Source organism: Cebidichthys violaceus, unplaced genomic scaffold, assembly GCF_023349555.1.
Source record: "Cebidichthys violaceus isolate CVI_PGR_0920_01 unplaced genomic scaffold, fCebVio1.0.p SCAF_1, whole genome shotgun sequence".
In the NCBI taxonomy this organism is placed as follows: domain Eukaryota; kingdom Metazoa; phylum Chordata; class Actinopteri; order Perciformes; family Stichaeidae; genus Cebidichthys; species Cebidichthys violaceus.
Window position 1 is genome coordinate 14,544,744 of NW_027176262.1, and position 27,984 is coordinate 14,572,727.

Sequence of the window (27,984 nt, forward strand, 5' to 3'; positions counted from 1 at the left end):
GACACTCAAATTAAATATGAAACGTAAAATAATTAAAGTAAATATAAAAAATATCATAGAAAATATATTTAATGATCAATATTAACTAAGGGCTAAAGGGAAATAATGAAATAAAGTAAAGCATTGTAGATTCACTTTTTTAGTTTGCTATTGGGTTTAATGTATCTATGGAAATTCAATTAAACAACTTGGCAAGAAGATAATCATGTCATCTCATTGTGACGCTTTATTAAAATAAGTGGACATGTCACGTCCAAACAAACTAGAACCATGCCTTCAAGTAGTACCGGAGGTGAGTTTCTGTGAATTTGGGAGTTGTGCTCCTGTCCCACTTCTGTTCAGCTCCCCTCCCACCTTCCCCCTCCTCCTCCTCCTCCTCCTCCTCATAGAAACGGTGCAGCTCACTGAGAGCAGCGCTTCAGACGCGCTCACCGCCGCGCTCGCGAGTTTCCAGTCGACCACATATACTTCCCAGTAATTTTGCGGCTCCAACTTTGGTTTCACAAACTTCACTTGGTCTCGACAACATGCTGGATTAAGCACTGACTGTTGCTATTCGGCCAGAGGAGGTTTGTTTTACGACAGCGCAGGTACAATGACCGCATTCTGCAGCAGATCCACTGATTAGAGGTAAGTTGAGCTCTGGTTGAGCGCAGCACTTCGGACAGTCAATGTAACGATAACTGGGAAAGTAACAGTTAAATGTCTCTCTGCTGTGCAAATAACGGTAGCATGCATGTTTATTTAGCGATGTTTATACACGAACAGAAATGCAAGTTCCGAGTGTTTGGAGTTTAAGTGATAGATAGAGAGGAGATAAACCACAAAAAACAATACTCTCTAAACTCACTGTTGCCGCGGACAATTGTTTTCCTTTTGGAATATTACAGTGATTGCTCACAGCTAACAATATCCTGTCTGTTTTGTGCTTGTAATAAGGCCATTCCACCACAGTGAACATATACAAAAGGATTACCAGCTGTCTTCACTGGCCTGGCTTCTGTTTTGCACCACTCAAAACTTTTTTTATATTCGTGTGTTGAAGTTTGGCCTCCAGTATCCGCACTGAATCTCTGTTAATGAGTAAACTTTGGGAAATTGGACACTGAACTTAGCTCCTCTTCTTTTTGTTTACTTTCCGTTTTCTACAGGACTGCAGTGTTTGCACTGGGACCTGTAGGTTTGGACACAGACAGTGAAGAGGTCACAGGCGATCTAGCACCATGGATATCGGCAACGATGTGGATCTGTCCAATAAAAACATCACCCCATTGTGGAGGCGCCGCACAGACAATTATAAACCCCCCCAGGACTCAAGCAAACCAAAACCGCGACCCCTCAGTTACCACATAAATGGGGTCATGACAACGGACTTCTCTGTGGAGGACAACAAGTGTTCCTTCACCTTGAGCCAACCTGCTGAGAGGCTGGTGGTCACTCCCCCGAGTTGGGGCAAGAACACTGTGGTGTTGAAGCACGTTCTGCACAAACCCTCCAGGAAATCCAGAGTTGTCCGAAGCATTAGCATCGGGCACTTCTCCAACGGACTCTTCTCACTGTCAAAATTCAGGTCTGACAATGGCAGATCCGCCTCACTGGACAATAGAGTGTGTAATGAAGACGGGCAGAAAACCAGCAATGGGGTGACAGTATGGCAGGAAAAGCATCCCCAGGACCCCCAGAAACGCATGTCCAGCCCGTTCAGTGTGTGCTCACGGAAAGACCAGAAGGCATTTGAGATGAGTTCCCCCTCATCTGAAGCTCTTAACTCCTCTCCTGTCCTGTCTCCATGCACTCCTAACAACAACAACAACTACAACTCCCAAGAACTCTCCTCCCTTTCGTCCGCATCCAGCCCCTCTCCTCCAGCCCGGCGTACCCCCACCCCCTCCCACAGCTCCACGTCCAGCATCCCCTCCCTCTCTTCCCTTACGTCCTCAGACCCCCCGACCCCACGCTCCCCGTCGCCAGCAGACAGAGGACAAGCGCTCCTTATACCGTCCTCATTGTCGCCTGCCTCCTCACAGGACACCAGGCATGCATCTTTCTCTTCTTCCATCTCCTCCACCTCACCTTCTCCCTCACTTTCCCCATCTATCTCTCCCTCCCCCTCCATCGTCCTCAGCACCCACAGCCCCGCTGCACTGAAGATGGGCACCCAGCAGCTCATTCCCAAGGGTTTGGCATCCGATATACGGCAGAGCAAGGTGCCTCCCCCTGAGCAGCAAGGCCAAGGTTTAACAGGGCTGCTAGGGTTGGATCATTCCAAGCGGGCGTTGAAAGCCCTCAGCATGGTAGAAACAGGAACCTACTTTTCTACAGGAGGGGGTCGCGCTGAGGGAACAGATGGGGAAACTGAGAGCACGGGGACACTAAAAAGAGGCCTGAGGAGTACTTCCTATCGGAGGGCAGTTGTGGAGAGTGGAGTAGACTTGGAGGTCCCATCGGTAGATCCCAAGGCCCATCGGTTGTCCCAGCCTGTCATCAGATGGCTAGATGAGGATAAGACGGCTTCACCAGTCAGCCCAGCAAGCCCTGGAACTGCAAAGCCCTCCAGCCCCGGGACACCCAAACTTGCCAGTCCTGGGACACAAAAACTCACCAGTCCTGGGACACCCAAACTTGCTGGCCCTGGGACACCCAAATCAGCCATCTCCAGGATTTCAAAGCCTGCTAGCCCTGGGACTGCAAAGTCTACCAGCATGGGGAAAAACAAGGTCGGTGCATTCAAGAAACAAACACTGTTGCTCTTGAAGAAAAACGGTTTTGAAATTTCCCACAATATACAAAAAAAAATCACCTTATAGGAGCAGGAACAATTTGGAGGATACCATGAAAAGCTATTAATTTAATGGATTTTTCACGAGACAATTAAAAGCTAAAAGACTTTTAACCTTAATGTGGTAAAGGCACATTGAGTAGAATATTCCCAAAAACAATGTATAGACTCATACTAAAATAATCATTCTCAATCATCACTTATTACCACTTGTTAGGCTACAATGACCCTGCCCTCTGGCTGTATTTTCTCTTTTCTTTTCGGTTTGTTGTGTTCGGGACCTTTCTGGGCGTCAACCGCTATAAAAACGGAGCGTCCAGGTGCTGACATATTGCAAACATAGATAGGCAAAACGCCAAGCGGACAAAGCTTGTTCCAAAACCAGAGTGAATCTGTGAGCTTGGCTTTCACCCGACAAATCCTACTCATTGTGCCGTTAAGGTCTGGCTTGCTATTTTGTATATGTTTGGGTTTGTTGCCCATACAGAATGTTTCTAGCATACCTGACCAGCTCTATACAACAAGTTTTAGAGACATGAATACACAAAGAAATCAATGTTGGCATTCATCTGCAAAGCAAATGCCCATTGCTGTTCTATCAATGCACACATACAGCCCTGTAGATAGTTAATTGTTTTTTTGTTCTTCTTGTTAAACCAGATTAAGATTTCTTGACTCAGTTAATCATAATCCATCTGATGGTTTTGTATTTGATTGTGCACAAAGATGGCATTGATACGACTTCAGTATTGTGGGGCAAAGTCCAAATTGTAAAATGACAACACAGACTGAGTATTGTGGGACAAACTCAGCAGCAGGTCAGACAAGGCCTTACAAGGAAACAATTAATGTGGTTGTTGGGAGACATGACGTAATGTGACACCATGCCCACAAATACACACTTATGCACACAGCCGCTCTGTAATTAGACAGGGGTCAATGAAGGAGGTCAGTAGGTCACGGACAGGTGACAGAGATACAGAGGTCGATTTCATATAAAGTTTGTGTGTGTGCCTGCTCCACCCCTGAAGAGTTTGTCCAAGTCATGACAATTGTGTTGCTTTTTTCCTTACAGAGTCCAGACAAGAAGAAAGTTTTAACCCCTCAGCGGACATTTGACAGTGAGGGTGAGAAAACCCTTAATTTTACTACTTTAATGTATGCTTTTTTTTGCCTTTCTGTCTCTCAACCGAAACACATGTCCTTTTTTAAAACGTCAACATGATGGATCTTTTCTGTCCCAAAAAATTTCTATTTCAGAGGAGGAGCTGTACCAGAACTACCAGGAGAAGGCCTTACATAATGACTCAGATGAGGATGCAGACTCCAGAGAACCCAAACCCGATAACGGCATCGTGGTGCAGTACAGACCTATACGCACCTCCTGGAGCCAGCTCAGTGTGGTCAGACATAACACACACACACAGACACACGCACACTTGTGGTAGCTTCCATTCTTCTCATATCGTTCTCGACATCCAGTACGTAGACAAACGTATAGTATGCACTAAGTGCTGTGGCTTTGGAGTCTTGGAATGCTTGTGCTCTGAAGAATGCTGTCATATCCAGTTTGGCCACAGTCCATAACCATCCTCCCACTGCTTCTGCCCCTCACTCTGTTTATCAGGGAGTGCAGGAGCATTTCTTTGAGGACTTGAGGCTGGCAGGGAGGCAGACAGTCAGCCAGACCCACAAGATGTCTTGCAAGCACTGGTGGGCCTAATGCCAGTGTGTCGGCAAACGCTACACATTCGTCAGACAGCAAAAATGTTGCCTTGACAGAGAAGTGTGGTGGCTCTACATTACGCAATTTAGTTTGGGATCGAAATGGAAGGATAGAGGAATACAGAGGAGGAGGATAAGCTAATTTAGTTTTCTACTTTGGCATTCACATCTGTTTGTTTACTTGTTGAGGAGGGAAAGTGCGGGAGCGAAAACAGGCGAGGGCGTAGAAGGAGGCAATTAGGATTAGTTCTGAAATTGCTGAGTACAGAATGATATGCACTCAGACTTTAAAAATGGGAGTTTGAATTTAAAGTAAAAAACATTCAGAAAATGTTGTGTCATTTTTGTTCTTATACAAGTAAGACACAGGGGAGAAATGGGTCGACAATGCTGACCAGACCACACTGCTTTACAGCCGTGGGTCTGTTGCCGTGTATTTGTCTGGCCAGACAGTACATGATGTAACGCTGTGGGATCCTTTACATTCTGAATAAAATGCTGGCATGACACTTTTATTGTCCTGTTGTATCAGGAAATAAGTTTAGTTCCAGTGAAGCCGAGAACCAGCTCTACAAGTTGTCATCGTGTGAGTCTTGCCTTTCCAACAAGTCTCATCTCACTCGACTCCTCCCTTCTCTTCCTGTCAACCTGGCACCTCTCATCATTTAGGGTTGGATGAAATGTCACATCCCTGGATTTACATATTTCCAGGAATCACCCTCTGTAGTTTCAGAAGGTGAAGCTTCATTGGAGCTAGGATGTATGGATTGAAGCTTTAAAAAATTAACTCAACTGTAAAATAACGTAACTTGATTGTGTTTCAGTCACACCCAGGAAAACTGCAGAACAGGGCAAAGCTCAGTTGGCATGACAGGGTGCATTGTTGCTCGCTCATTAAAACCTAACAGCCTTATATTGAAAGCTGATTTTGGTGATATGGTGTTGAAGGTTTGACAGAAGGGAAACTGATGCATGTGTGAAAGTAGTACAAAGAAAGAATCACAAAAGATGTTTGGTCTGCTGTGGGTTTGTTTGTTCAAAACCGTATGAGAAGCTAGTGGAAAGATGGCCTCTTTGTATACCTGCCTATACGTGTGATTTGGTGAAGTATAATGTGCGTGTGCCCCAGGTCATAGTGGTTGTATTTGGTGGAACAGGATACGGAAGCATGCTTTTTACTTAAGCTAAGCCACAGGCTGAATATTTCAATAGCAGTTCACACCCAGTTAATTCCAAAAGATTGCTTTGTTTCAATCTTATTAAAATATTTCTGGACCACAGCTCACCAGCAACATACCAACACGCACACATACACTTTCCTTTTAACCATATGAGTTCGGCCAAATGACATTTTACCCCAAGAGTTGTTTTTTTTCGCTTTCAACAAATTTCCTATTTCTACACTCGCCTCTTTATTCAGTGAAGATCTTGCTGGTCCCATTTCCTACAACAACTTCATTGCCTCTCTATTCAGTGTGGTATGCAAAGTGCTCCTGTCTTTGTGTGTGAGGACAACGGTAGCACACAATCACGCGTACACACACATTGCACACACCCCTACTACAAATGCAAAGGGCCGCTGACCTGAAAAAGCCCCAGAGTAGTCAAACAAGTGTGACTTTGTATTTGAAATCTTTTCATGATTTTTTCCCTCTGTTTAGGTGAAGAAAAGTGGTCTCTCTGACCGGATTAGTCAGGAGGAACGCAAAAGACAAGAGGTAGGAATCAGGTTTTACACTTTGACAAAAATACAATTTTGGGCTACTTGCATGCTTAGTTAAGAGTTGCACTATTCCACTAAATATTTACCCGAATCCCTGTCATATTTAGAATGACAAAACGAATGAGTATAAACATTCAATTCAGTGACAGATTGGTGCTCACATCGGTATGGAATTGTTCATGCGCATACCAGCATAATTGTAGAGCACAGGTATGTCAAGCATGTACGTGACTCAGCCCATCTCATAAAGCAATGAGTGAGTCAGGACCTAGTGGGGTAACTGAAGCACGCAAAGTCACTAATGGATGTATCAAACTGACTGTTGTGGAAATAAAAACACAAACATGAGTCTTTTTCTGTTTCCTTCCTGTTGCTCTCTCCTGCTCCTCAATAGGCCATTTTTGAGGTGATCTCGTCGGAGCACTCTTACCTCCACAGTCTGGAGATTCTGATCCGCATGTTCAAGAACTCTGCGGAGCTCAGAGAGGCCATGACCAAGACCGAACACCACCACCTCTTCTCCAACATCACAGACGTCTGTGAGGCTAGCAAAAAGTAAGTGCGCGGTTGTGTTGTAATGTCTAGCTTCTGTAGACAGACTGATCATCAGATGTATTCTTGCTGTGTGTTGTCATGTTTGCTTCACTCAGTGTATGTTTCTAGAACTTTTTTGTTGTCGAGGACTTATGATGAGTGTTGGTTGTTTTATGCTGGTTGGTAATTTTAGGCTGCTCTTACATGTTCCCAAATGTCTATCAGTGTTTGTGGTTTTGTTAATGAGTTAGATGATTTTCTTATTTAACAGCACTTGGTAGACCACACTCATTCCATGAGGGGTGTGTCTGTTACCACTGTTTACTGTATGTTTTTTTTATTTTTATATAGCTTCACTCAGAGTTGTTTTCAGTTGTGTCTAAGGGATTGTAGGTTTCTGTGTATGTGTGGTCACATGTTGCGGGGCAATTTAAGTGAATTCCTTGCTGTTTGAGCAGGGTCACAAGCCAGTTTTTTTTAAGTGAGCCAATAAAAGAATGCAATGGCCAAAATTTGCTTGTGTCCTCTGAGTTTACCCGTCCATCATGATTTGACATTCATGGCCAATGTAACTATGAACTTCCAATGGTCCCATAAACTGAAACACTCATGCATGAGAGACCATGAAAGTTGAGACTGATGAAAACTGTGCTGCCTCAGCAATTACTGTGCTGTACGGGGATATTTCTACAAATGATTGACAGAAGAGTTTCTGAGCCCACATGTTCTTTGTTAGGCTCATATGTGACTGTGCGTTTAACTGTGGTATCATTTCTCATTATATTTTTTATTAGATTACTATTCAGTATGATAATGGCCTGAAGTGCAACTATAATATAACTGTTTAATGTGTGATTTTCATGTCAGTCAGCCTAATATGCTGGTCTGAAATCACTGTTGATCGTGGCAGTAGTCTCATATCATTCAACAAGCCTGCTTTAAGGACTATAGAGTCCACAATTAGTCCAAGGTTTACAGGCTTTTCACATTCCCTTAGCCACACGTTTACTGCACCTACTCTGCCAACAAGTTGTTACACATTTTCAGGGTTATTCTAAAAAACCCAGTGTCAATATTGTGGGTTAATAAATCTGAGCGTGGAGTGAGGTTGAGCTAGCCTTAGTCTTTCTGTTGCCTAGGTCGTAAGTTTACCCAGAGCATTCACTCCCTCCCCTCTGCAACTGTTCATGACATTTGTTAAAGGATTCCATGTCAGGATAGCAGCCCCCTCCTCAGAGAGAAAGATTTCCTCATGGCATACAATATACCATGAAGGCAAAACAGCTTCTACAAATTATACACTTTCTGCAGCTTATTAAGAAGATGTGGATTAACATGGACATTATTTTGTACATTTATTTACACCTCATTCCCACTTTGCATGAATGGTGGTATCTGTAAATTCCTCAACAATTCCTCCCTGTGTTCAGACGTGCTGCAGCCCATCTCACTCCCCTTTCTCATTCCTATACACAGGCCACCCACATTAATGCGATACTTTACCCTCCCCACCTAAGTAAGGAGACCTGCATGGCCCCAGGGAGTAGAGAGGAGGGCATGGAGACGGAGGGACAGCAGCTCTTAAGATATAAGTTGTCCAGTAGCACTAGTTAAACAACAAGTTTTACTTGGAACAGATAGTTTAGCCTCTCAAAGAAAATAGCAGAAATATTACTCCAACTGCAGGCTCCTGTGTAGTCTTTTGAGTATTTTACATACAGGTGTGTTACTGATTGTATTCCACTTGCAGCCCTGCAATATGACATGCCTCATTCATGGCCATAACATACTTTATAATTGCAGCAGTGTGCTGTAACGCCGAGGCAAGCTAACTGGAAGGCAAATAAATTTGTATTTTTCAGTATGTTCACCAGTATCTGGTAAAACTCTTTCCTTTTCATCTATAATTATTGGCTAGCAGACTAATTTTGGGCATTTCCTTTTTTTCCTGATTTAACTCCTCTCCCTTGACCGCTTCCCTCATGATGACATGCTGTTTTGGGGTTCAGTGAGTTTTTCCCCAGGAGGGAGCCCGGCCTGAACTTGAGCAGCTTTGACCCGCTAAAGCTCTGATTACACCTTTAGGACATGGGCCAGAAGACAGAGCAACATGCGTTTGTTCTCTGTTATCCTGTAGGCTCGTTCCTTGTTAGATAGGTCATAGTTCAAAGAGTACATCACACAAGCTTCATGGTTGTTTCCCATAGATAGTCATAGCACAGTGTGTGGAGTAGGTAGGGATGGGAGGGGGCACTAGAGGTGCTTTTGCAGATGAGCTCAAACTCTGTCCAACTGGTCAAGGTCAGCATCCTGTGTCTGTGCGACACCTTCCTGTTTGTCACCTTGCTTCGTGCATGCAAAAACACTTATTCTCTTGAAGTTGGTCATGTGGCGTGCCGTTAAATGAGCCATCTGGTGGAGCTCAGGAAGAGGAAAACCCTCTGTGTTATGGTTAATGGTAGGCTATGTCTATTTTAAGAGGCGGGGAGTTCCTCTTTTGTGATCTCACAGCGGGTTTAGACGAAAGGTGTTGTCTCTGCTTCCTGCCTTCCTGACTTTATATCTGTCATTGTGTCCTATATTTTCCCCCGTGTGGGATGACTCTTTTTTTTTTTTATTGGATGCTTGTGACTCAAGATGTTGCCATGCGCGCTATAAATCCCTGACAAACTAACCTTTGTTCATTCTGTACTCAGGTTCTTTAAGGAATTGGAGGAGAGACACCAACAGAACATTGTGATCAACGACATCAGCGACATTGTTGATAAGCACGCACAGTCCAACTTTGATCCCTTTGTCACATATTGCTCCAACGAGGTCTACCAGCAAAGAACCCTGCAGAGGCTGGTGTGAGTGACCGAGCAGACTTACGCAAATTATGTTCTTATCATATCTGTCATGGATTTGATCCAACATGACTGTTCTGACACTGTGAACCAAGAGGGTTTGCTCTTGTTTTTCCTCTTTCTCTCTCTATATCAGTTACTCCTCTTTCTGAACACCCAAACTCCCTCCGTCCTCTCTTGCAGGTCCAAGAATCCAGTTTTTAAGGAGGTGTTGACCAGGATAGAAAGCCACCCAGACTGCAGGAACCTCCCCATGATCTCCTTCCTTATCCTGCCCATGCAGAGGATCACTCGCCTGCCCCTACTCATGGATGTGAGTGCATTAAAGACATAAAGTAGCATGAGCTTTGGAATAACAAGACTTTGACTCTTGCGCAACAGTTTATTTATTCATACTACCCTGACTAATTCTACACGGGGTGTGTTCTGACCTCAAAGATGATTGTGTGACCCTACATAATTCCTCAATAATCTTAACTGATTTACTCTTCTCCTCTTTTGTTTAATGTTTTTTTCTTCCTCTTCTTCAGTTTCATGCTTTCTTTGGCACCACATTATTCTGTCCCTGCTGTCCCTCTCTCTCTACCTCTCCCTTGCTCTACATTCATCCCCCTCTCTCCCGTCCTCCCTCAGTGTCTCCCTAGGGACTATGGGGTTTATGCTTGTACACTCAGAGGCTTTTGGATCCTGAGAAAGTTTGCTTTTAATTTATTGCTTCCCACAGCTTTCTTTATGCATCAGTATTTTTTCAGGGTTTTGATGATGATGATGGTGTGCATTTTTGAGCATGAATATTACAAGTTTACAAGGGTTTTTATTTGTCATTGTACGTCAGGGTTGCACAACGAAATTTACATTGAAGTCCCAATTTGCTACAAACAAAAAAAATCTATACTATATATTGAGTTTGGAGGATGAATTACGGAGTCTCACAGCAAGAGGAAAGAAGCTGTTTGAAGTCTGGTGGTTCGGCAGCTAATTATTCTGTATCTCTTTCCAGATGGTAGCAGGGTGAACAGGTTGTGGCTGGGGTGGGTTTTGTCGTTTAATATCTCATTGCTGTTTGTAATCCAGCCGATGACGGTAGTGTCATCTGCAAACTTCACAACAGGGTTCTCTTCATGTTTGGGGTTGCAGTTGTGGGTGTACAGAGTGAACAGGAGTGGGCTGAGCACATAACCCTGGGGGGCTCCGGTGTTCAACACTAATATTTGTGTAGACATGTTCCAGTCTATTATTTCCTCTGGTGGAGATGTGGATATACTGGTGGAATTCAGGTAAAACAGATCCCAGGCATTTTTTAAACTTTCATTGGGAGGAATGTAATCAGCAGCAACAAAAAAACTGGTGAATTCTCTGGGCAGATAATCTGGCCAGCATGTTAGCATTACAAATTTGGGGAACATTGTCCATCGAGCACCAATCATCAAAAGATGCAGTCCACCTCCCCTCTTCCTACCAGAGTCTGTTGATGTGGTATACAGTCTGCCCGTCTAATGCAATAGCTTGATCCGTTATGTTATCGTGAAGCCAGATTTCTGTGTGCACAACAGTCTCAGATCCCACATTTGCATGCTCCGCCGTTGCCAGCTACTTTATTTCATTATAAAGTAGTATAACTGATTTGAGCCCTGACTATCTGTGTTGCAGACAATTTGTCAGAAGACACCTAAATACTCCACACAATACGAAGAGTGTAAGAAGGCTTTACAAGCAGTCAGCAAGGTGCGTGGGTTTAAAGGGTCAACCACAAATGTTATGCAATCTGGATTTTATGTTTTTATATTTTTGTGAATTTGTATCTGCACATTTATACATATTATTTAATGTATGTTGTTCAATGTGAAAAGTAGAAGGAAACTGTACTTTGTGATTAATAGACTGTGTGTGTGCGTGTGCGTGTGTGTGTGCGTGTGTGTGTGTAGGTGGTAAGAAAGTGTAATGAGGGAGCTCGCACAATGGAAAGAACAGAGATGATGTATACCATCAACTCTCAGCTGGAGTTCAAGATCAAGGTATGGCCACAAAAGTTGTACTTTATTGGCAATGTGCTTATTCTGTATCTTGCCGAGAGTTAAATAAGAAGATAAATACCACTCTCATATGGGTCCTTTTTAAATATGAAGCAACAGCCAGAAACCGGCTAGCTTAGCTTGGTAATAAGAGGTAACAAGAGGGTCTACACATCTTGTGCATGACAGTGACACCCCAAAGCCTCTGAAGGATTTGGTGGGCGACTATTAGGCTCCAAGGTCCGAGGTTGTGATGGTAGTGGACAAGCCTCTTAATGAGGCGCTGAGACCCATGGTGGCCACTGGATTGAGGTGGAGGCTAAGAGTGGCCTTAAAGGGCAGATCCGGGACCCCTAGGCCTCAGGGCTCGAGATGAGCCTGCCAATGAGTACATGAGAGGACCCGAGAACTGTTGCCTGGTCTGATTAGCTTGGATGGTCCACTTAAGCACCTGTAGAGCAGCTAAACCGAACAGCTCCCTTGGTTCCACTGGGACAGTACAGAGGTCCTCTTTCATGCCTCTGACAAGGGTGACTGCACCAGCCAAACCTGGCAGCAAGCCTGAACCAGAGTGGAATTCAGACACCCTAGTTTCCTTGACATTAGAGCAAATGCCTGCAATGAAGCATTGCTGAGTTTGTTGGAAGAATCGTCGAAAGTATCCTGCTGCAGAGAATCTGAGACGGAGTTGCCGATACGGCCCATTCGCAGGGCTGTATCATAAGCCTTGGAAAGCAGTTCATCTGTGACCTGACATTGGGATTGAGGGCACCTGGCATCCAGCCTCAGAGCCTCTTCAGGGGAAACTATGAGGGAAGCAACAGTAGGCTCAATAGCTGGCATATTCAAGTCCAAATTTTGCCGCATGGCTGCCAGGGTTCAGCCTGGATCAATGCACCACCTCATGTGATCTCTCTCACGTGATCTCATGGGGAAGAAGATGTAAACAAAACAGAGGCTGACGTGGCGCTACAACTTGCTATAGTTATGTTTTGTAGTGAGAAAATTCATCGTACCCAGTAAAGAGATTGGCTGAAGCTGCCACTGTGACAATATCCTCCTCTGCAACCAACTCAATCATGGGTGGATTGGATGCATCAGCCTTCCCTTTGCTACCACAGTAGTTAGCCTGTGTAAGTGAGATGATGAAAAAGGAATTATCTTGTGGATGACACGAGAACGTACAAGCGCCTGGGGTCATCCGAGTGACTTTGTTGATATAAAGACTCCACCTCTTTGTGCATGAGACAGAAGATAGTCAGTGTTAAGGAACTGCCTATGGTAGTCGGTAAGTATGAAATAGAACATGGGCTTATATAGTCATGCACTGACATGCAACACACCACTGTCACTCGCTTGGCGAGTATCTATACACATAATGCACACAAGGCTTGGCAGGCTAAAGTGTGTCTAAGCAGTGTGGGAAAATAGCTGTTGGCACATTTGGGACTCACAGATGTCTCGCGAACATGTTCTTAGTCTGCATAGCCAGCTGTTCACACATGCAAACACAGATTCAGGAATTCCGGACTGCACCAACATTTCAGATATTTTGAATTCCTTTATATGGTTAGATGTATTGCTATTTCCGGTTCTTCACATTCCCTTTCATTTCCCCCCAGCCCTTCCCGCTGGTCTCCTCCTCCAGGTGGATGGTAAAGAGAGGAGAACTGACGGCATTTGTGGAGGACAACGGCATCTTCCTCAAGCGGACGTCAAGGCAACAGGTCTATTTCTTCCTCTTCAATGACGTCTTCATTGTCACTAGGAAGAAGAGGTGAGTCTGGTCCTGGTGTGAAGTGTGCAGGCATTTTTCATAACTCACCTGTTCTGACATGTTGCGGGTGAAATTGTAACCATAAGCCGTTGGTTTTCACTGTGTGAGAGTGTATGAACAGCATATGGCCAAGACCCTGAGAGCAGGGCATGTAATATTGTCCTCTCCATCCTCGTGTTTTAACTTGTTTTGGGATCAACACCCTTGGATGCACTGTACAATTAGACTGATCTTCCACGCTGCCCCCCTGCTTTATGGGTGTGTTGTTTATTAAGCTGAACAGGTGCAGTTATCTTAACCTGCTGCGACTTGGCATCATGAATCTGAGCCTGTTTTTCTGAATGTTGTCATGGTCTCAACATGTCCTGGTGCCATGCATCATCTGGAGCTAGTAGACCTGCTTATTGTCAGCCTTGTTAGTGAGTCTCCTCTGTTTCCTCTAGTTTTAGGAAACACCATGAAACGAGCCACAAAGAGGACTTCCTTGAAATGGTGTGGTTTTCATTTGTGTGCATGCAGTGTGGGTCTGCGCACTCAAGTGTGTCTATTTTTGCCAGAAAAAAAATCCCTTCCCGGCCATCTCACTCTGTGTCTGGAACCGATTGTCCCGCCACTCGCAAAAAACTACGATTTCCTAAGAATCATAAAAAAAGGAAAGGAAACATTCCATGTGATATTTTTCTGGGAATCTGATCCAGGGACCGCATACTCCAGCAGTGTGTGGTGTCGGGCCTGTGTTTGGAAGAGGGATTTGGGAAAGGGAGTGCTCCGGAATCACAGTGTGTATTAGTGTGTGTGTGCGTTTGAATGGGAGATGTTGTTATAAAATTGGTTTGTGCTGCAGGTGAGTGCGGGAGCCCTGCTGTGGCACGCTACTCTACTGCACTCCATCTGCAGTAATCAAAACAAAAACACACCAGGGGTACTACGAGGCTAGCCAGGCACAGCACGGTCATAGACATAATGGTGTAATAGCTCTTTCCCTTGTCATCATGACTTGGAGTGTGTTTGGGGATAGCTTACAATCAGCAAGCCGAAGGTTGTTGCCAAATGCAATAATGTTGTTTGCTTAAATCCTCTCGGCTGCTTCTTGTCTCATTTTTCTTCAGCATACATTTTAAGGAGTACCATGCACACCAGAAGGAAGTGGGCAAAGGTCAAAGCCACGGCACTTGCACAGTAGAGAAAAAACATACCTATGACCTGAGAATGTCTTCAGTTTTATAGGATTATACATCAAATATATTCAGAAGAAAGGGAGTGTGTTAGCCTGTTTTATTTGGTTGGGAATTCTTACGGTTAGTGTGTTGTCATTGGTTGTGGTTCAATAGCATTTAACTGAAAACTAATCTTGTATTATGTCCGCTCATTAAATATAAAATCGTTCAAATATATAATCTTTCAAATCTGTATTGGTACAGTTGTAAGGTTTGAGCTAAAAAAAAAAAAAAAAAAGTCAAATGGCAACTATTTAGATTTTTTTTTTAAGCACAAATGCAAAATTAGTTCTAATCTAATCTAGTTCTAGTTCTCCAGTGTGGGGATTTACCGCAATTCTCTGTTTTTATATTGCTGTAAATCAGACATTGTTTTATCAACTTCAAACTGGATCCAAAATGAAATTGGCTCTTGGAAACCAAGCCCATGTCAGACTGGGCTATTATCACGCAGCGGGGAAAGTTTTGATCTGCTGCTCTCTGGTTCACAGGAACACTTGCATAACACCGAGTCCACACCAGCTGGCTCCTCTCTCATCTTCACTTCCCCCCTTTTTCCTGTGTGATGCTGTGCATCATCTAAACCTTCAGTATTGTTAAGGTCTTCATCTCTCTTTCTTCTTTTTTCTCTCTCTGTCCTTTCCCTTTCTTTTTTGGTAGTCATGACCTGTTTTGTTTTTTTGTCAATCCTTTCTGTTGTGTGTGCGTGCAAGCCTATAATCCCAACACTTTCTGTTCTTGTTTTTTTTTTCCCCTCTTCCCTTTGACTATGCCATAGTCTCAACACTCCTACTGTACTTTGCACCAGAACATTATGCTCTAACAGTGCGCGCGTGTGCATGTCTGCATGTCTGCCTGCATGCTTGACTTGGAGTTGTATCTCAACATCTCTCAAGAGGATTTGTGTTAACTCAGGTTGTGTGTTGAAAAACTGGTTGTACACTAGGAAGACGGTAACTGGCACAGTTGTGATGACGAGTGTGGTAGATGCTTACGCTATCTCTAGCGGCAGAGGGATTTTCATTCCAGCAAGTTTGTTTCTGTGTAAGTAGCTTATGAGGAGGCCAAACACTGGATAGATTCTTTCGCTTGTTGTATCAGTTTCTAACACTCTCTCCCACATTTTCGACATAGTTTCCCACCTTCATTCCTCTATTTAGCAATAACCCAACACTGTATACCCACCTACCCCTCAAACTTGCAGATTCCCCACCCATCCCATTCCCTAGCGTCATGTTAATGGCATTCCAGGCATTTCTACTGTAGGGCTGTCAGGAGCCAAAGAGGTGACAACCCTAACCATAATGTAAGCACAGTCATGTAAGCTTTTGATCGAAATATACTGTAATAAATACATAGCTTAGTAAAGCTGATTAAAATAAGAGCATGAGCTTGTGGGGGGAAAAAAAAATCATATTTAAAAGACAAAATGAGAGTGGAATGAATCTGCTTATCTAACTGCTAGGCGTAGCAAATAATTGTATTTCCCAAAATGTCAACCTCTTCCGTTAAGCTCCTGGTCGGTGTGGTTAGCCTGATGCAGAGAGCAGCTTGTGGTTACAGTTGGATGCAGCTTCAGTGTAAATACATTGTGCTCGCTTTCCCATCCACTCCTTCTGTTTATATCTGATCCGTCTCTCCCTGAACTCTCTTTCCCCTTTTCCAAGAAGTCTAATTGGTTGTGGGCAACATGCTTTTATTGATTGATTGGTGGACAATAGGGGCTGATGGGTAACAGTTGAACCTTGTTGAGAGCCTCCCAACCGTGACTGGATTCTCCAACCAGTCATGACCCTGTGAGTGTGAGCACATGGGTGTGTGTGTGTGTGTGTGTTTGTGTCTGTGTGTGTAAGTGAAAGAGCAAGACAGTAAGACATGGACAGATCAACTGTTCACCGCTTCTTGTTTAACCGCTACCGTTGTCCATTCTTGTTTGTGTGTTCAGCACACTAATGGACATGCTGGCTTACGAGAAGCTAGCGGTGTCCGGTAGCTTCTCAGCTCGGCTGCTGTTTTAGTCTTAGGTTGATGAAACCCGTGTGGGCTGGACTTCAGCTCCTGTTCTTCAGAGCACTATGAACAAACACACACAACCTTTTTCTCCAGGTTTCAGTGCCGTATTAGAGGTACCATGTTTCACAATCAGCTCCAGATGTTTCTCACTCACTCCATACTGCTAGACACAGGGTCATGGTAAAGGTACTCGTGGGAAATGTAGGCATGTACTAAAGAAACCAGAGGGCAGCTGATTTAGTGTAAGGACATGTAGATGGATGAATGTTTGGACTTTTCACCGGCACCGAATCTGAGACCTAATGTGACAGCTGATTTATTATTCCAGGTGAATTTGATTAACTACACAGACTGCAATCTCTCAGGGGTTGAATGGCTGAGGTACCATGAAACTAAATCTCTACTGAAAACAATGAGCTTAAATGTGATGTGCAAGAGGGAGTGGGTGGATGGTGTAGTGTGAAGGGGGCTTTATGGCAATTGTGGATTGGGGCTTTCAGCAGACTGCTAAAGTACAAATAAGTCATTCCAAATGACGTACTTGTGCTTTAGCATTGTGCTCTAGCATTTGGAATTTGTGGCAGGTACTGTGGCAGTATTAGGCAGATTAATCCACATCTGTTTGATTACCAACCTGCTAAAATACTATCGGAATATCTGCCTTCATGATGCTCAAAGTAAACATGGTTGCCATTTCATCTTGAAATAATGAATTGTCTAATTTATGTTTTTTGCATCTGTATCTAACTACATTGGCTGGTGGGATACACTTTCAGGAAAAATGTTTTTGAGCGAGTACGATTGACATTTGTCAATTCCTCTGTCACCAAAACTTAGGTCTTCAATACATCTTGACTGAATCTGGTGACTGCCACTGAATTAAATGCATTAAGTGAAATCGTATTAAAGCTTTGTGTCTCTTTCAGCGAGGAGAGTTACACTGTGATAGACTACGCTCTGAGGGACCAGATCTGGGTGGGTTCCTGCCAGCCCGAGGATCTCAACCTGTCACCGGTCAGAAGCACCGCCAGCATGCTGAGCTCGCGGCAAGCTGGCGCCAACCATCTTTTCCGTCTGCGTTTCCGAAGCAACCACTCCGGCGAAAAGGTGCCCATGGTACTGGGGACGGAGCTGCTGTGAGTGTTTTATTTTGTTACCTTTGTCCCTCTTTGTTGTACTGTTTTTGTATCACTTGTGTTTCAGTCACTGATACAATCACCGCTGCATCTTTGTACATACATGAGTAGGTCAAAGTACACTTAAGGTTTGATAGTTTGGTATCCAGTGAAGAGAGCAGAGCTCATGTCCATCTCTTCTCCCTGACACATGACTCCTACTCCCTTATCTTTCCTTTATGTGCTCTAATATGCTTTTAAACTTGAAGTAAGAAAATGCCATTATCTTCTCTCCTGAGCTCTTATTTCTGAGTCTCTTTTTGGACCATGAAAAGTCACAGGGATATTTCGTTACATCTATTTTCAAGCCACAGCCTGAGCCTGTCTGCTTGTTGTTTATGTGATCTAGGGAAAGGGAAGTTTATTAGTCGTACTGTCTGCCGTCGTCCTGTAACACAGTCCGGCTGTACCGGATAATTGTTTTGTTGATTGAGCATCTTCTAACCCGACCATCTATTCCGGGGGAAGCATCTGTCTTTGAATAAAGACTGCTGGTTGTAGCTGACATGTTTTGCATGAGCAGCGTAAATGATTACTCATACATCTGACTAGAAACACAGTCTGCTGGTTTGAGCTTCCTTGATATTCATGTTGGTAGCTGTGTTGTCTCTCTTTGTACAGCAAACAGAGTGAAACGCGAGGTTGCTTAGATGGATTATATAACCCGCACAAACAAAGAGGACCTGTCATATATTGGGCTTCATACAGGGTTTATTTGTTCTGGTTAGCGATAGAAATTGCAGTCCATGTGCACACACTTACACAAATGCACAAGGCAAGCGCGAACACACACACACACACACACACACACACACACACACACACACATATACATATATATATATATATATATATATATGTATATGTGTGTGTGTGTGTGTGTTCGCGCTTGCCTTGTGCAAACTCACACTCACACACACACACACACACACACAGAGTTTTCACTGTAATTATGTTGTGTGGTTGAAGGCTTTGTTAAAGAGTGTTTTCATATGCACAGGGCCGGTTCCACCTCATTCCTGTGTAGTTCGAGAACTTCTTTCTGTATTCTCATTACAGAGGAGTGGTTTTCAGTTTCACTGTACAAAACACTGTCTTTCAATGTCTCTTAACTCTTTTTTTGCATCAGCTGAATGTTCCACAGGTACATATTATATGATTTTGTGACTACAAAATTATAATCTGTAAGAGTTTCAATATGACTATTTTACTACAGCTTTAAAATGTATATTGTTAAAGCTAATAGAAACGATTCAGTCAATGGTAATTAAACATCCTCTTAACAGCAGCTCAGTACATGGTGCATGTTCATGGGGGTCAGCTGAACAGAAACATGTCAAAGCGACAGCAATCAGAAGCATGTTGATGAAGAGAAACAACTTGAAGTCAATGCCGCTTTCAAACTTCATCAAAATGCAACGTTTTGTTAATACCCTTCAACATCGCCTACTACAGCGGTTCTCAACCTTTTCTTTGCCTGTGATCCATTTATCTGCGCTATGTTTTCTTGTGACCGCTCAGAAAAGGTTGCATGTCACAGTTTCATTAAGAGGCCGGAAAGAAGACAAGAAAAAAGTCAGAAAATGTAATTTAATGTGGCAGAAGTAATTTTTTTAATGATTTTCTACCCAGGTATTTATTTATCTTGTAACTCCTTCCGTTCATCCTGTGACTCCCAGGTTGGAAACCACTAAACTAGTGTTCATCTCCACTGCACACTTCTGTGTTTGTTTATAGAGCTGTGTGGCCCCTGTGCTGTTGTCCCTTCACCCTCTCCAGTGGCTCTACCCAGGTGTGCTGCATTGCTCAACGAGGTGCACCTGGCCAGGGTGAACCTCGGAAGGAAGTGCTTAAAAGCTCCTGTGCCAGCAGGAGAAGGGAGAGGCCTCTGGCGTAGGGACTGCTGGTCTTGCTGCTGCTCAGCCTAGGATGTAGTTGTCTTGTTTGCACATCTTTATGTTACTAAATCTCATGGATTTTTCTTTTGCGGTTGATTTGGGTCAGTGGTGGCATAGGGCTGACCAAGGATGAGGCGTGACATTGTTCTCTTTTACAATTGGAATTTAAAACCAGTTTTGTTGTTAGCAGTTTGGTCCACTGATGTTAACCCCCATGCTGTGAAACCTGACAAAGCGGCTGCAGTAATAGTGTTAAGTGTGACTGTCATGGGCCTGTGCAGGAGGGAATCTTTGTGACATGACTTGTATGTACTGCCCATGTATACATGAGGGGGTCTCCACTCTCTGTGTGTGTGTGTGTGTGTGTGTGTGTGTGTGTGTGTGTGTGTGTGTGTGTGTGTGTGTGTGTGTGTGTGTGTGTGTGTGTGTGTGTGTGTGGAAAGCCCCTCGACTCCCACCCTTCATATCTTGAGTTTGGGGCCCCTCTACGACGATGCATGTGAGTGCAGCGCTCCGCTCACTGTAGTACTGAATAAGCCGAGGAGAGGAAACCCTGGCAACTAGCCATTGATATGGTAGTTGCTAGGCATTGTTTAAGCTGTTGCCTAGCAGCAGCCCATTGTTAGGTGGGCTGTTTCCCACGACTATCCCCCCCCCACCTGTTTCCTCACCCTCCCCTCCTCTTCTTCACAGTCCCGCGTCTCATCTTTTAGACAGCCAGTGTCTGCTCTTTGTTTTTGGTGACCAGAATAACTTCCTCGTCTTTCGGTCATCCATCCCAATTTAGTGATCTAACCCAGCGTGACACATGGAAGTGGTGTTACATTAGCCAGGGCTAGGCTTCTATCAGAGTTAAATGAGGTAGCGAGGACAATACGGACGCTATAACATTGTTATAAGAGAATAGGGCTGCAACTAATGAATATTTTCACAATTAAATTATTTTGAATACTCCTTAAGTGTATAAAATGTCAGATAATAGTTAACCATGCCTATCACAAGTTCCAAGAGTCCAGGATGACGACCTCAAATTGCTTATTTTTGACTAACAGTCAGGCATGGTGTCAACAATCTATTTTTATTATATAATCATCTGTCAAAGAGCTATAGGTGTCAAATTTAAATTGTTGGTCCAAAACCAATTCAATTATCAAAATTAGAAAAAAGGACAGGACTGGACAGCCTCCTGATTTGTTCTTGTTGTCAGAATACAAAAGGGAAAGACCATCAAATTGCAGGACTACTTTGTGCATGGCTCCTCTGTTAATGAGTGTTAAAGCAGGTATAAATGCAGAATTTTGGTTGGGGGAAAAAAAGTGGCTGAATTGCATACACTTCCTTATATTTTTTTACTCAAGTCGGGTTACAATGTGAAATTCCACACATTCTGACCGGAGGCGGGTCTGTGTTTTTTTTTTTTTTTTCTGTGGAAATGAAACCATGGAAATGGACTTCATCTCATGTTGGTCAGTGTGGGCATTTCTACTTTCAGTTCAGTTGAGCTTATGCCATACCTGCGTCTGTGTGAGGTCTAAGAAGCTGTATACAATAGTCTGATCTTTGACCACGGCAGTGACATGATACATCAGGAATTCGGACAGGACAGCTGGATCGGAGATGGTACAAGGACGCCTGTGTAGCGTCTGTGATTCTCTTCATTTCTGTCTGTATCCTCCTCCTTTTCTCTGTACCCTTTTGTTTGGTGTGCACATGTCCGTGCGTCTTCCCCATGACCCTCCTGATGTTGTGTCCTGTCCAGAGTCAGTGAATTGCGCTTCTCTATTAGTGGAATAGAGCAGCTACAGAAGTCTGCAGCAAAACAGTTCTGTTCGTCAGATATGCAGCTATAACACAAAGCTGCACCGGTTACGTAACCGCCCCTACTGGAGAGGGGAGTCTGTACTTCTGTTGCACACATTGGCATTACTTCAGGTTTTTTTGTTTTTTTTATATATTCAGTCTGCTTTCGTTTAAGTTGTTGTTTTTGATTATCTTACTAAGTCTGCTTTTGCTTATGTGATAACGAGGAACTTGCTCATGGGAATTGTTCTCTCTGCCTGGGATTTTCCCTGGCTGATGAGCTCCGGTCAGAGAGATGTCATGTTTTTGTCGGAAGAGAAGGAATTGTACCCGAATATCGTTCTGACCTGCGGTTAAGTGGAAACAAGCGAGGGACTAGGTTGAGAGTAAACAATTTGATAGGGGTGTGCAGAAGAGCAAGGGGGGGGGGGTAAAAAACAGTGGTCTGGTGGTGATTTTAAGTTGGCAGACGATAGAGAGAGGCTGTCATCGCTCTTTATCTGCTTGTGGGAAAGAGGTTTTATAGTGCAGCAGCAAGGCCTCTCTTCTTTTCAGAGGTTAAGCGAGAACCTTTGACAATAGATTTATGATTCTTGGCATTTCCTTGCACGTTGGGATGAATGGTTAAAGGCAGAGGGAGCTTTACCACACTCTACTACATGAAAAGGCTTGTAATCATCTAGAGAAGAAGGCAAGCACCTGCTGTTTGTGCATACAGTATTCACATGCCTGCATGTAAACACACATGAACACTCTTACACTTCAATGGCTGTTTTTTTTCTTTTTTTTTTTACCCTTACCCTTTGGTATGTGGCTCACATTCCACATATAGCCGTTGCTTCTCAAACACATGTGGTTGCCTGTGCTCGATATATTCAATACATGTGCATTCATAGTTTTGATAAAGTATTTCAGATGTTTAGGCATGAGAAAAAGCGACCTGTCATGATGGTGTGTTGTGTATGTGCACATGAATCTGTCGGCATGTGTGTCCAGCTGTCAAGTGCAGCGACTAACAGATGTCTTTCCCACGAAGCGGCTCAGATGTTAGAAGGACCTGCGCATTCAGTACGGAGAAGTTTTCCTCTAGCGCCACCAGCAGGTTCACATTTGTGGTAAAATGTCTCAACTCTTGGAAGGTTTGCCATGAGATTTGGTCCAGACAGTCATGTTACTGTCAGTATGAATTGCACTTTTCATTTCGCCCCGTCATCAGGTCAAAATTACAGCACATACCAAATACGTGCTAAGTTAATGACATTCCCGACTCAGCTGTACTTGGTGTTTAATGCTCAGTAGCAAATGTTAGTATGCTAAATTAAGACAAGATAACATGGCACACATTATACCTACCACATTTCAGCATGTTAGCATTGTCATTGCTGGCATGCTAAAGTTAGCATGAAGTTAGCTGCCTCAAATGTTGCTTCATCACTGAATACAATGGCTCACAAAAGAAATAATTAAAAAATGGGTAGTTGTTCAGGAACACACCAAATATTAATAATGAACATGGAAAATGATTGACACTACATTACTAATGTTAAAACTACACTAGGAAATATTTTAAATGACTGGTAAATTATTAAACATAGAGGGTACCAAAGAGATGATTGTCATGATAGGTGTTGATTTGAGATTGTAAAATGTATCCTTTGACTCCAAAGGTCACATTTTAATCAGTCATAATATTGTATTGTGGGTGCACATTGCTGGCTCTAAGTTAATCATTTTATTTAACCCTCCTGTTATGTTCTGGGTCAAACCCTTTTCAAAGTTTGAAAATCTAGAAAAAATAGTTTAAAGTACTTTTTCTGTATGAAACTTCTTCTGCTTGCCTTATTTAGTGTAATCAACGTTTAAAAAATAAAATAAAAAATATCATGCATTTGCAACAACCCCCTGCAGGTTTCTATAACAGAGATGATGTTCGGGTCAATTTGACCCGGCAGTGAAAATGGAGGCTATAAGGGGTCAGAAGTGTCAAGTTTAGACCATTTCTTTCTTTGAAAATGTGAGACAAAGTATTTCTTACTCCCTCCCACCATGTTTCACCCCATTTCACACACACACGCACGCACGCACGCACGCACGCACCCGCACACACACACTCTTTCTCACTACCCCACCTGTGCAAGAAATACAGATAATATTTTGACGGGAACCTTTTATAAACTCTGCCCACACTTAGCAGGGGAGGGTTGCTTGAGAGTCCTACCAACATTACACTCTGCAGATGCATACAACACAGCAGAATACTGTAGGACAACATGAGCAACAGAAACAAAGGATGACAGCCCTGGAGGCTCTGGAGCACATCCTTGATCACGACAGTGAAATAGAGGAAGATGTGTCTGAAGATGAAGACCATCTTGAGGTCAATTCAGATTATAATGGTACTGATTATGAACCGTCAGATGAGGAAATGAGGAAACACAATCTCACACACACACACACACACACACACACACACACACACACACACACACACACACACACACACACACACACACCTTGTTCATTGTGCTCATCTCTTCTTAATTTTTGTAAATTTCTGTTTCTTAACAAGTTTAAGTTTACTTTCAATACAAATCCTTTTGTATTTATTTGGCTTGATTTTGAGTGAGCGGGTCAATATGACCCTGAACAAAAGAGGTGACTCATCCTTATTTATCTACATCACCCCATGAAAAAAAGAAAGTTTCAAAATGTACAAAAAAAATTGAAATAAATACACGTTATGGTAGACTACTGCAATTTCTATCTAGGTTTTTCCAAAGTACCTAAAAAAATTGTAAAACATGTATTTTTCATGAAAGCGAGTGGGTTTTCCTAATTGAACTATGATCTATGGAGGGGTGAATAACTCCATTCCACTAAATACTGATTGAATTGTTAGTAAGGGAGTTGGTGATGAGGTACAAACTATAATTATTAGGATTTTTTGGTTTCTGACCACTTTTGGATGATTAAACATGCACCGGATCAATTTGACCCGCGAACATCATGGCTGTACCTAAAAAAACGAACATAACAGGAGTGATTTCATACAGTCCAATTAGTTGTGGAAGGCTGACCCCGTTTATTACAGCTTGTGTGTCCAGTAAAGGATTAAAACGGCATGTGTACAATGGGAACACAATAATGAGGTCTGACTCATGGGACCTGCCTGTTCAAGGTCCATTTTTTCCTTTGGGAAGAGCGTCCCAGTCTGTCTGTGATTCTCTGGGCATGTTGTACCTCTCTCCATTGATTCAAGCCAACGGTGCTGAGTCAGAGGGGGCCTACATAACCCCCTCTGGTTAATTTCCTGAACCCTCATTATCATTATCTCTCCCACTCTTTATAAATCCTCGCCCCCCCCCCCTTCAGTAGTCTATGAGAACAGGTGAAATGGGAGAGTTTCGTGGAACTTGACCTGTTCGACTCCACCCACCGATTCTTTCCCATGAAACACACAAGAGGTAGTGAAAGCAAAAGCAGGTCTGTACCCTCCTGGGAATCGTTCTTGTGCTTGTTCTCCTCAGTTCTCTGCGATTGAGAAACACACCTCTGTTCTCTCATTGACGGGGGAAAGGGAGGAGGCAAAACTTGCTGAGCAACTAAGTAATCCATTTACCTCAATAGACTGTGACGATCCTTTTGTAGCTGCGTATGTTCTCAAAACCGCTGTGACGTAGCATGTGCCACATCTGTAATAGAAACTCAAAATAATTAAACTCACCTCAACCACAATTAAAGAGGTGTGTAACTCTCACAGCACTGTCAAGTTTTTGGAATTGTGAAGTAAATAAAGCCAGAACTTCATGTACTGAAATGTGTGCTTTTAGGAATGAGCGTGCTCGATGGATCAGCGCCCTGGGACAGAATGTCAACAACAACAAGAGTCAGGACAGAACCAGTAAGTTGCCAAACACTCAAATACACGATCTGAAAAAAAGCTCCCTGAACTCTCCTTTTGGCCTATTGCACCATCTTGTGGTCATTTGAGGAACTGACTTTTCTCAGATTTTAAAACAATGGGCTTGTTCATTCAGATATATTCAAATAAGGCCAGTGATTTATAGATTTGTTTGTGTTGTAGATGTCATGCAGGTGGAGGTGATCAGAACTTACACAGCCAAGCAGCCAGATGAGTTGTCCCTGCAGGTGGCTGATGTGGTGCTGGTCTCGCAGACTGTAGAGGACGGTATGTTAGCGCTCTCGCTGTCTAGCTCTTTCTATAGCTTCACTCAACCTCTTTAGTATTCCCCTCATTCACCTTCTTGTTTTAACTGTGTCCTTTTATCATGCTCTTTTATAAACTGTCGTTCTCAATACCCATCTGTCTAATATAAAGGACCTTACACATGTTTGAAGATGTGTATTAAACCTAAACAAACACACAGAGGCCAAAGGTCCTTTCCCTTTTAGTGACCATAGCAACTGTCTTTCCTGTTGAAGAACAGACGGCATTGAGCATCAAAAGCAGATCACGTGGAAACACAACACATGCTTCACTTTTTATGTATTTATGCAATTTCTCTTCTTAGGCTGGTATGAAGGCGAGCGACTGCGCGACGGAGAAAGGGGGTGGTTCCTCGCCGAGTGTGCCGAACCAATCACGTGCCAGGCCACCATCGAGCGCAACATGCAGAGGATGGACCGCTTGCAGGGGTTGGAGACCAACGTGTGAGCCGGATGAGCCCGGTGCTTAAAACTACAGAGGGCTTTTTCTCAGCTGGTAGTGATCCTTTGACTCACCAGTGACCTTCCTTTTTTAAGAAGCGAACCCAAACAAATGAGTTCAGTAACCACATCAGTGACCTGCCTTCAGGGACCAAGTGGACCAGGCTGCCTGACTGTTCACAGTGGGTTAAAGATGAAGACATAGTAGACCAGTAGATTTCCTTAATTGATCCCTGTGTGGGTGGGATCTGTCACATTCAATAATTACCCGGTTGGTAAGAAGACTTCACACCCACTGCCAGAGTCACTTCTTTCAACACCACGCTACTTACAACTTTTGGTGTGAAATGTGTAAATGTACATATTTTTTTTTTTTTAGCGTTAGTGTTGTGCTATATAACAATTGGAACTACAGTATCGCCATAGGAGGTAAAGTAGACCAAATAGTGTGGAGCTGACGGCAGCCCGATGTGTGCTCTGTTAATGACAAACATCGGGCCATGTTATTAGGAGCTTTGCCAGTAACAATGTAACTATGAAGATGTTGGTTGTGAAAGAGATAATGAGGCAAGACGGTGGGAATGGCAGCTTCTTTACAGTGTGTGGGTTAGTGTAGAACAGATGCTACTTCAGTAGCATCCGATAGCAAGTAAAACTATTACGATTACGGTATGTTGAGCTGCAGAAAAAAAAACACGAATGCTACTTGAAACCTATGAAACTGTGTGTCAACAGAATAAGTCATAATTAATTGAATATTGAGAATTACAGTTCTAGGTATAATCTCATGACATCCACGGGTTAAGTAAAAGGGCCAAGTATCTGTCCTCTACTTTGCTGTTTGTCACCAGTTAATGTCACCGCCGTGAATCAGACTCTACATTTGTGTCACAAATCCCATTTTTCTCTCCATCCACTCAATGATTTGGACAGCCTGAAATATCACGCACCCTAGATGCCAGCCAGGGGTGTAAATATAAATACCCCCCCTCAGGATTTATATCTGATGTCACAGAGGCAAGCTGAATTCATTTGTGTGTGTGCCGATGGTTTGACCGGAAGAGAAGAAGCACCCCTGCTTTTAATGTGATTGTCCAGCGTGAGTCATCTTTTTTAGTGTTGCCATGCCCAGCCAAAGGAAATGAATGGCTTGGTCAGAGAGTGGCGAGAGCGCCATCCATCAAGCCCCACTGCTCCGGCCCCAGCCGAAATGACAACCTCAACCGTTGAGCTACATGAAGCGAGGTATGACGGTAGCGGGCAGAGCACCCAGAGGGAAGGACATAGGTATCCAGACAGAGCTTTGCATTTGCACTCAGGGAAAATTTGCTCTGCGATACCACACAGAAGCATGAATTTCCTTATTTCAATTACTTCCTGTACTTGTAACTTGTGTGTACATGTAAATATGTAAAGCAGCCTCAATTGTAACATATGTTTGCTAAGATACAGATTTATATTGCAGAAACTTGTTTAGTCAACCTTTAAATATTTCAGCCACTAAAAAAAATAAAAGCCTAATTGCCTGGGGCCTGTCATGTACTCTCAATGATCAATATGACATGTATTTTACATTTCAACATTGTTCTCTGGGTATTCAGTGCAGATTAATCAGAAATGTTCATAAATCCTTCGGCCAACGGCACTTTTTCAGATATTTATGAGATATCAATGCAGGTGTTCAGTCCATCCAAATATTACCCAGGTGATGTTAGTAATTGCTCCCTCGAAGCTCAGCACAAATGCTGCTCTCACATCACAGAACAGATTATGGTTTCCCATAATAAAGCCTGCAATATTTCAGAGTAATGGTTCAC

At 43.3% G+C, this 27,984-nt stretch overlaps 1 protein-coding gene across 1 annotated transcript; it reads left to right on the top strand.

Moving 5' to 3' along the window:
* The first annotated feature begins 414 nt into the window (after positions 1 to 414).
* On the top strand, positions 415 to 27,976 carry LOC137873767 (rho guanine nucleotide exchange factor 26-like). The gene is made up of 15 exons (XM_068712162.1): positions 415 to 630; positions 1,152 to 2,717; positions 3,855 to 3,906; positions 4,040 to 4,182; positions 6,166 to 6,222; positions 6,622 to 6,782; positions 9,458 to 9,610; positions 9,791 to 9,920; positions 11,258 to 11,332; positions 11,533 to 11,622; positions 13,242 to 13,396; positions 17,553 to 17,762; positions 25,330 to 25,400; positions 25,584 to 25,688; positions 26,032 to 27,976. The coding sequence occupies exons 2-15, from the start codon at positions 1,224 to 1,226 to the stop codon at positions 26,172 to 26,174; spliced, it is 3,039 nt and encodes a 1,012-aa protein (XP_068568263.1). The 5' UTR covers positions 415 to 630; positions 1,152 to 1,223; the 3' UTR covers positions 26,175 to 27,976.
* Positions 27,977 to 27,984: the final 8 nt, after the last annotated feature.

Bases quoted from the DNA above. Each gene is read 5' to 3' on its own strand.
- LOC137873767 (XM_068712162.1), top strand. From the start codon at position 1,224: ATGGATATCGGCAACGATGTGGATCTGTCCAATAAAAACATCACCCCA. The intron at 9,611-9,790 runs GTGAGTGACCGA...CCTCTCTTGCAG, and splicing joins AGAACCCTGCAGAGGCTGGT to GTCCAAGAATCCAGTTTTTA. The intron at 25,401-25,583 runs GTAAGTTGCCAA...TTTGTGTTGTAG, and splicing joins CAAGAGTCAGGACAGAACCA to ATGTCATGCAGGTGGAGGTG.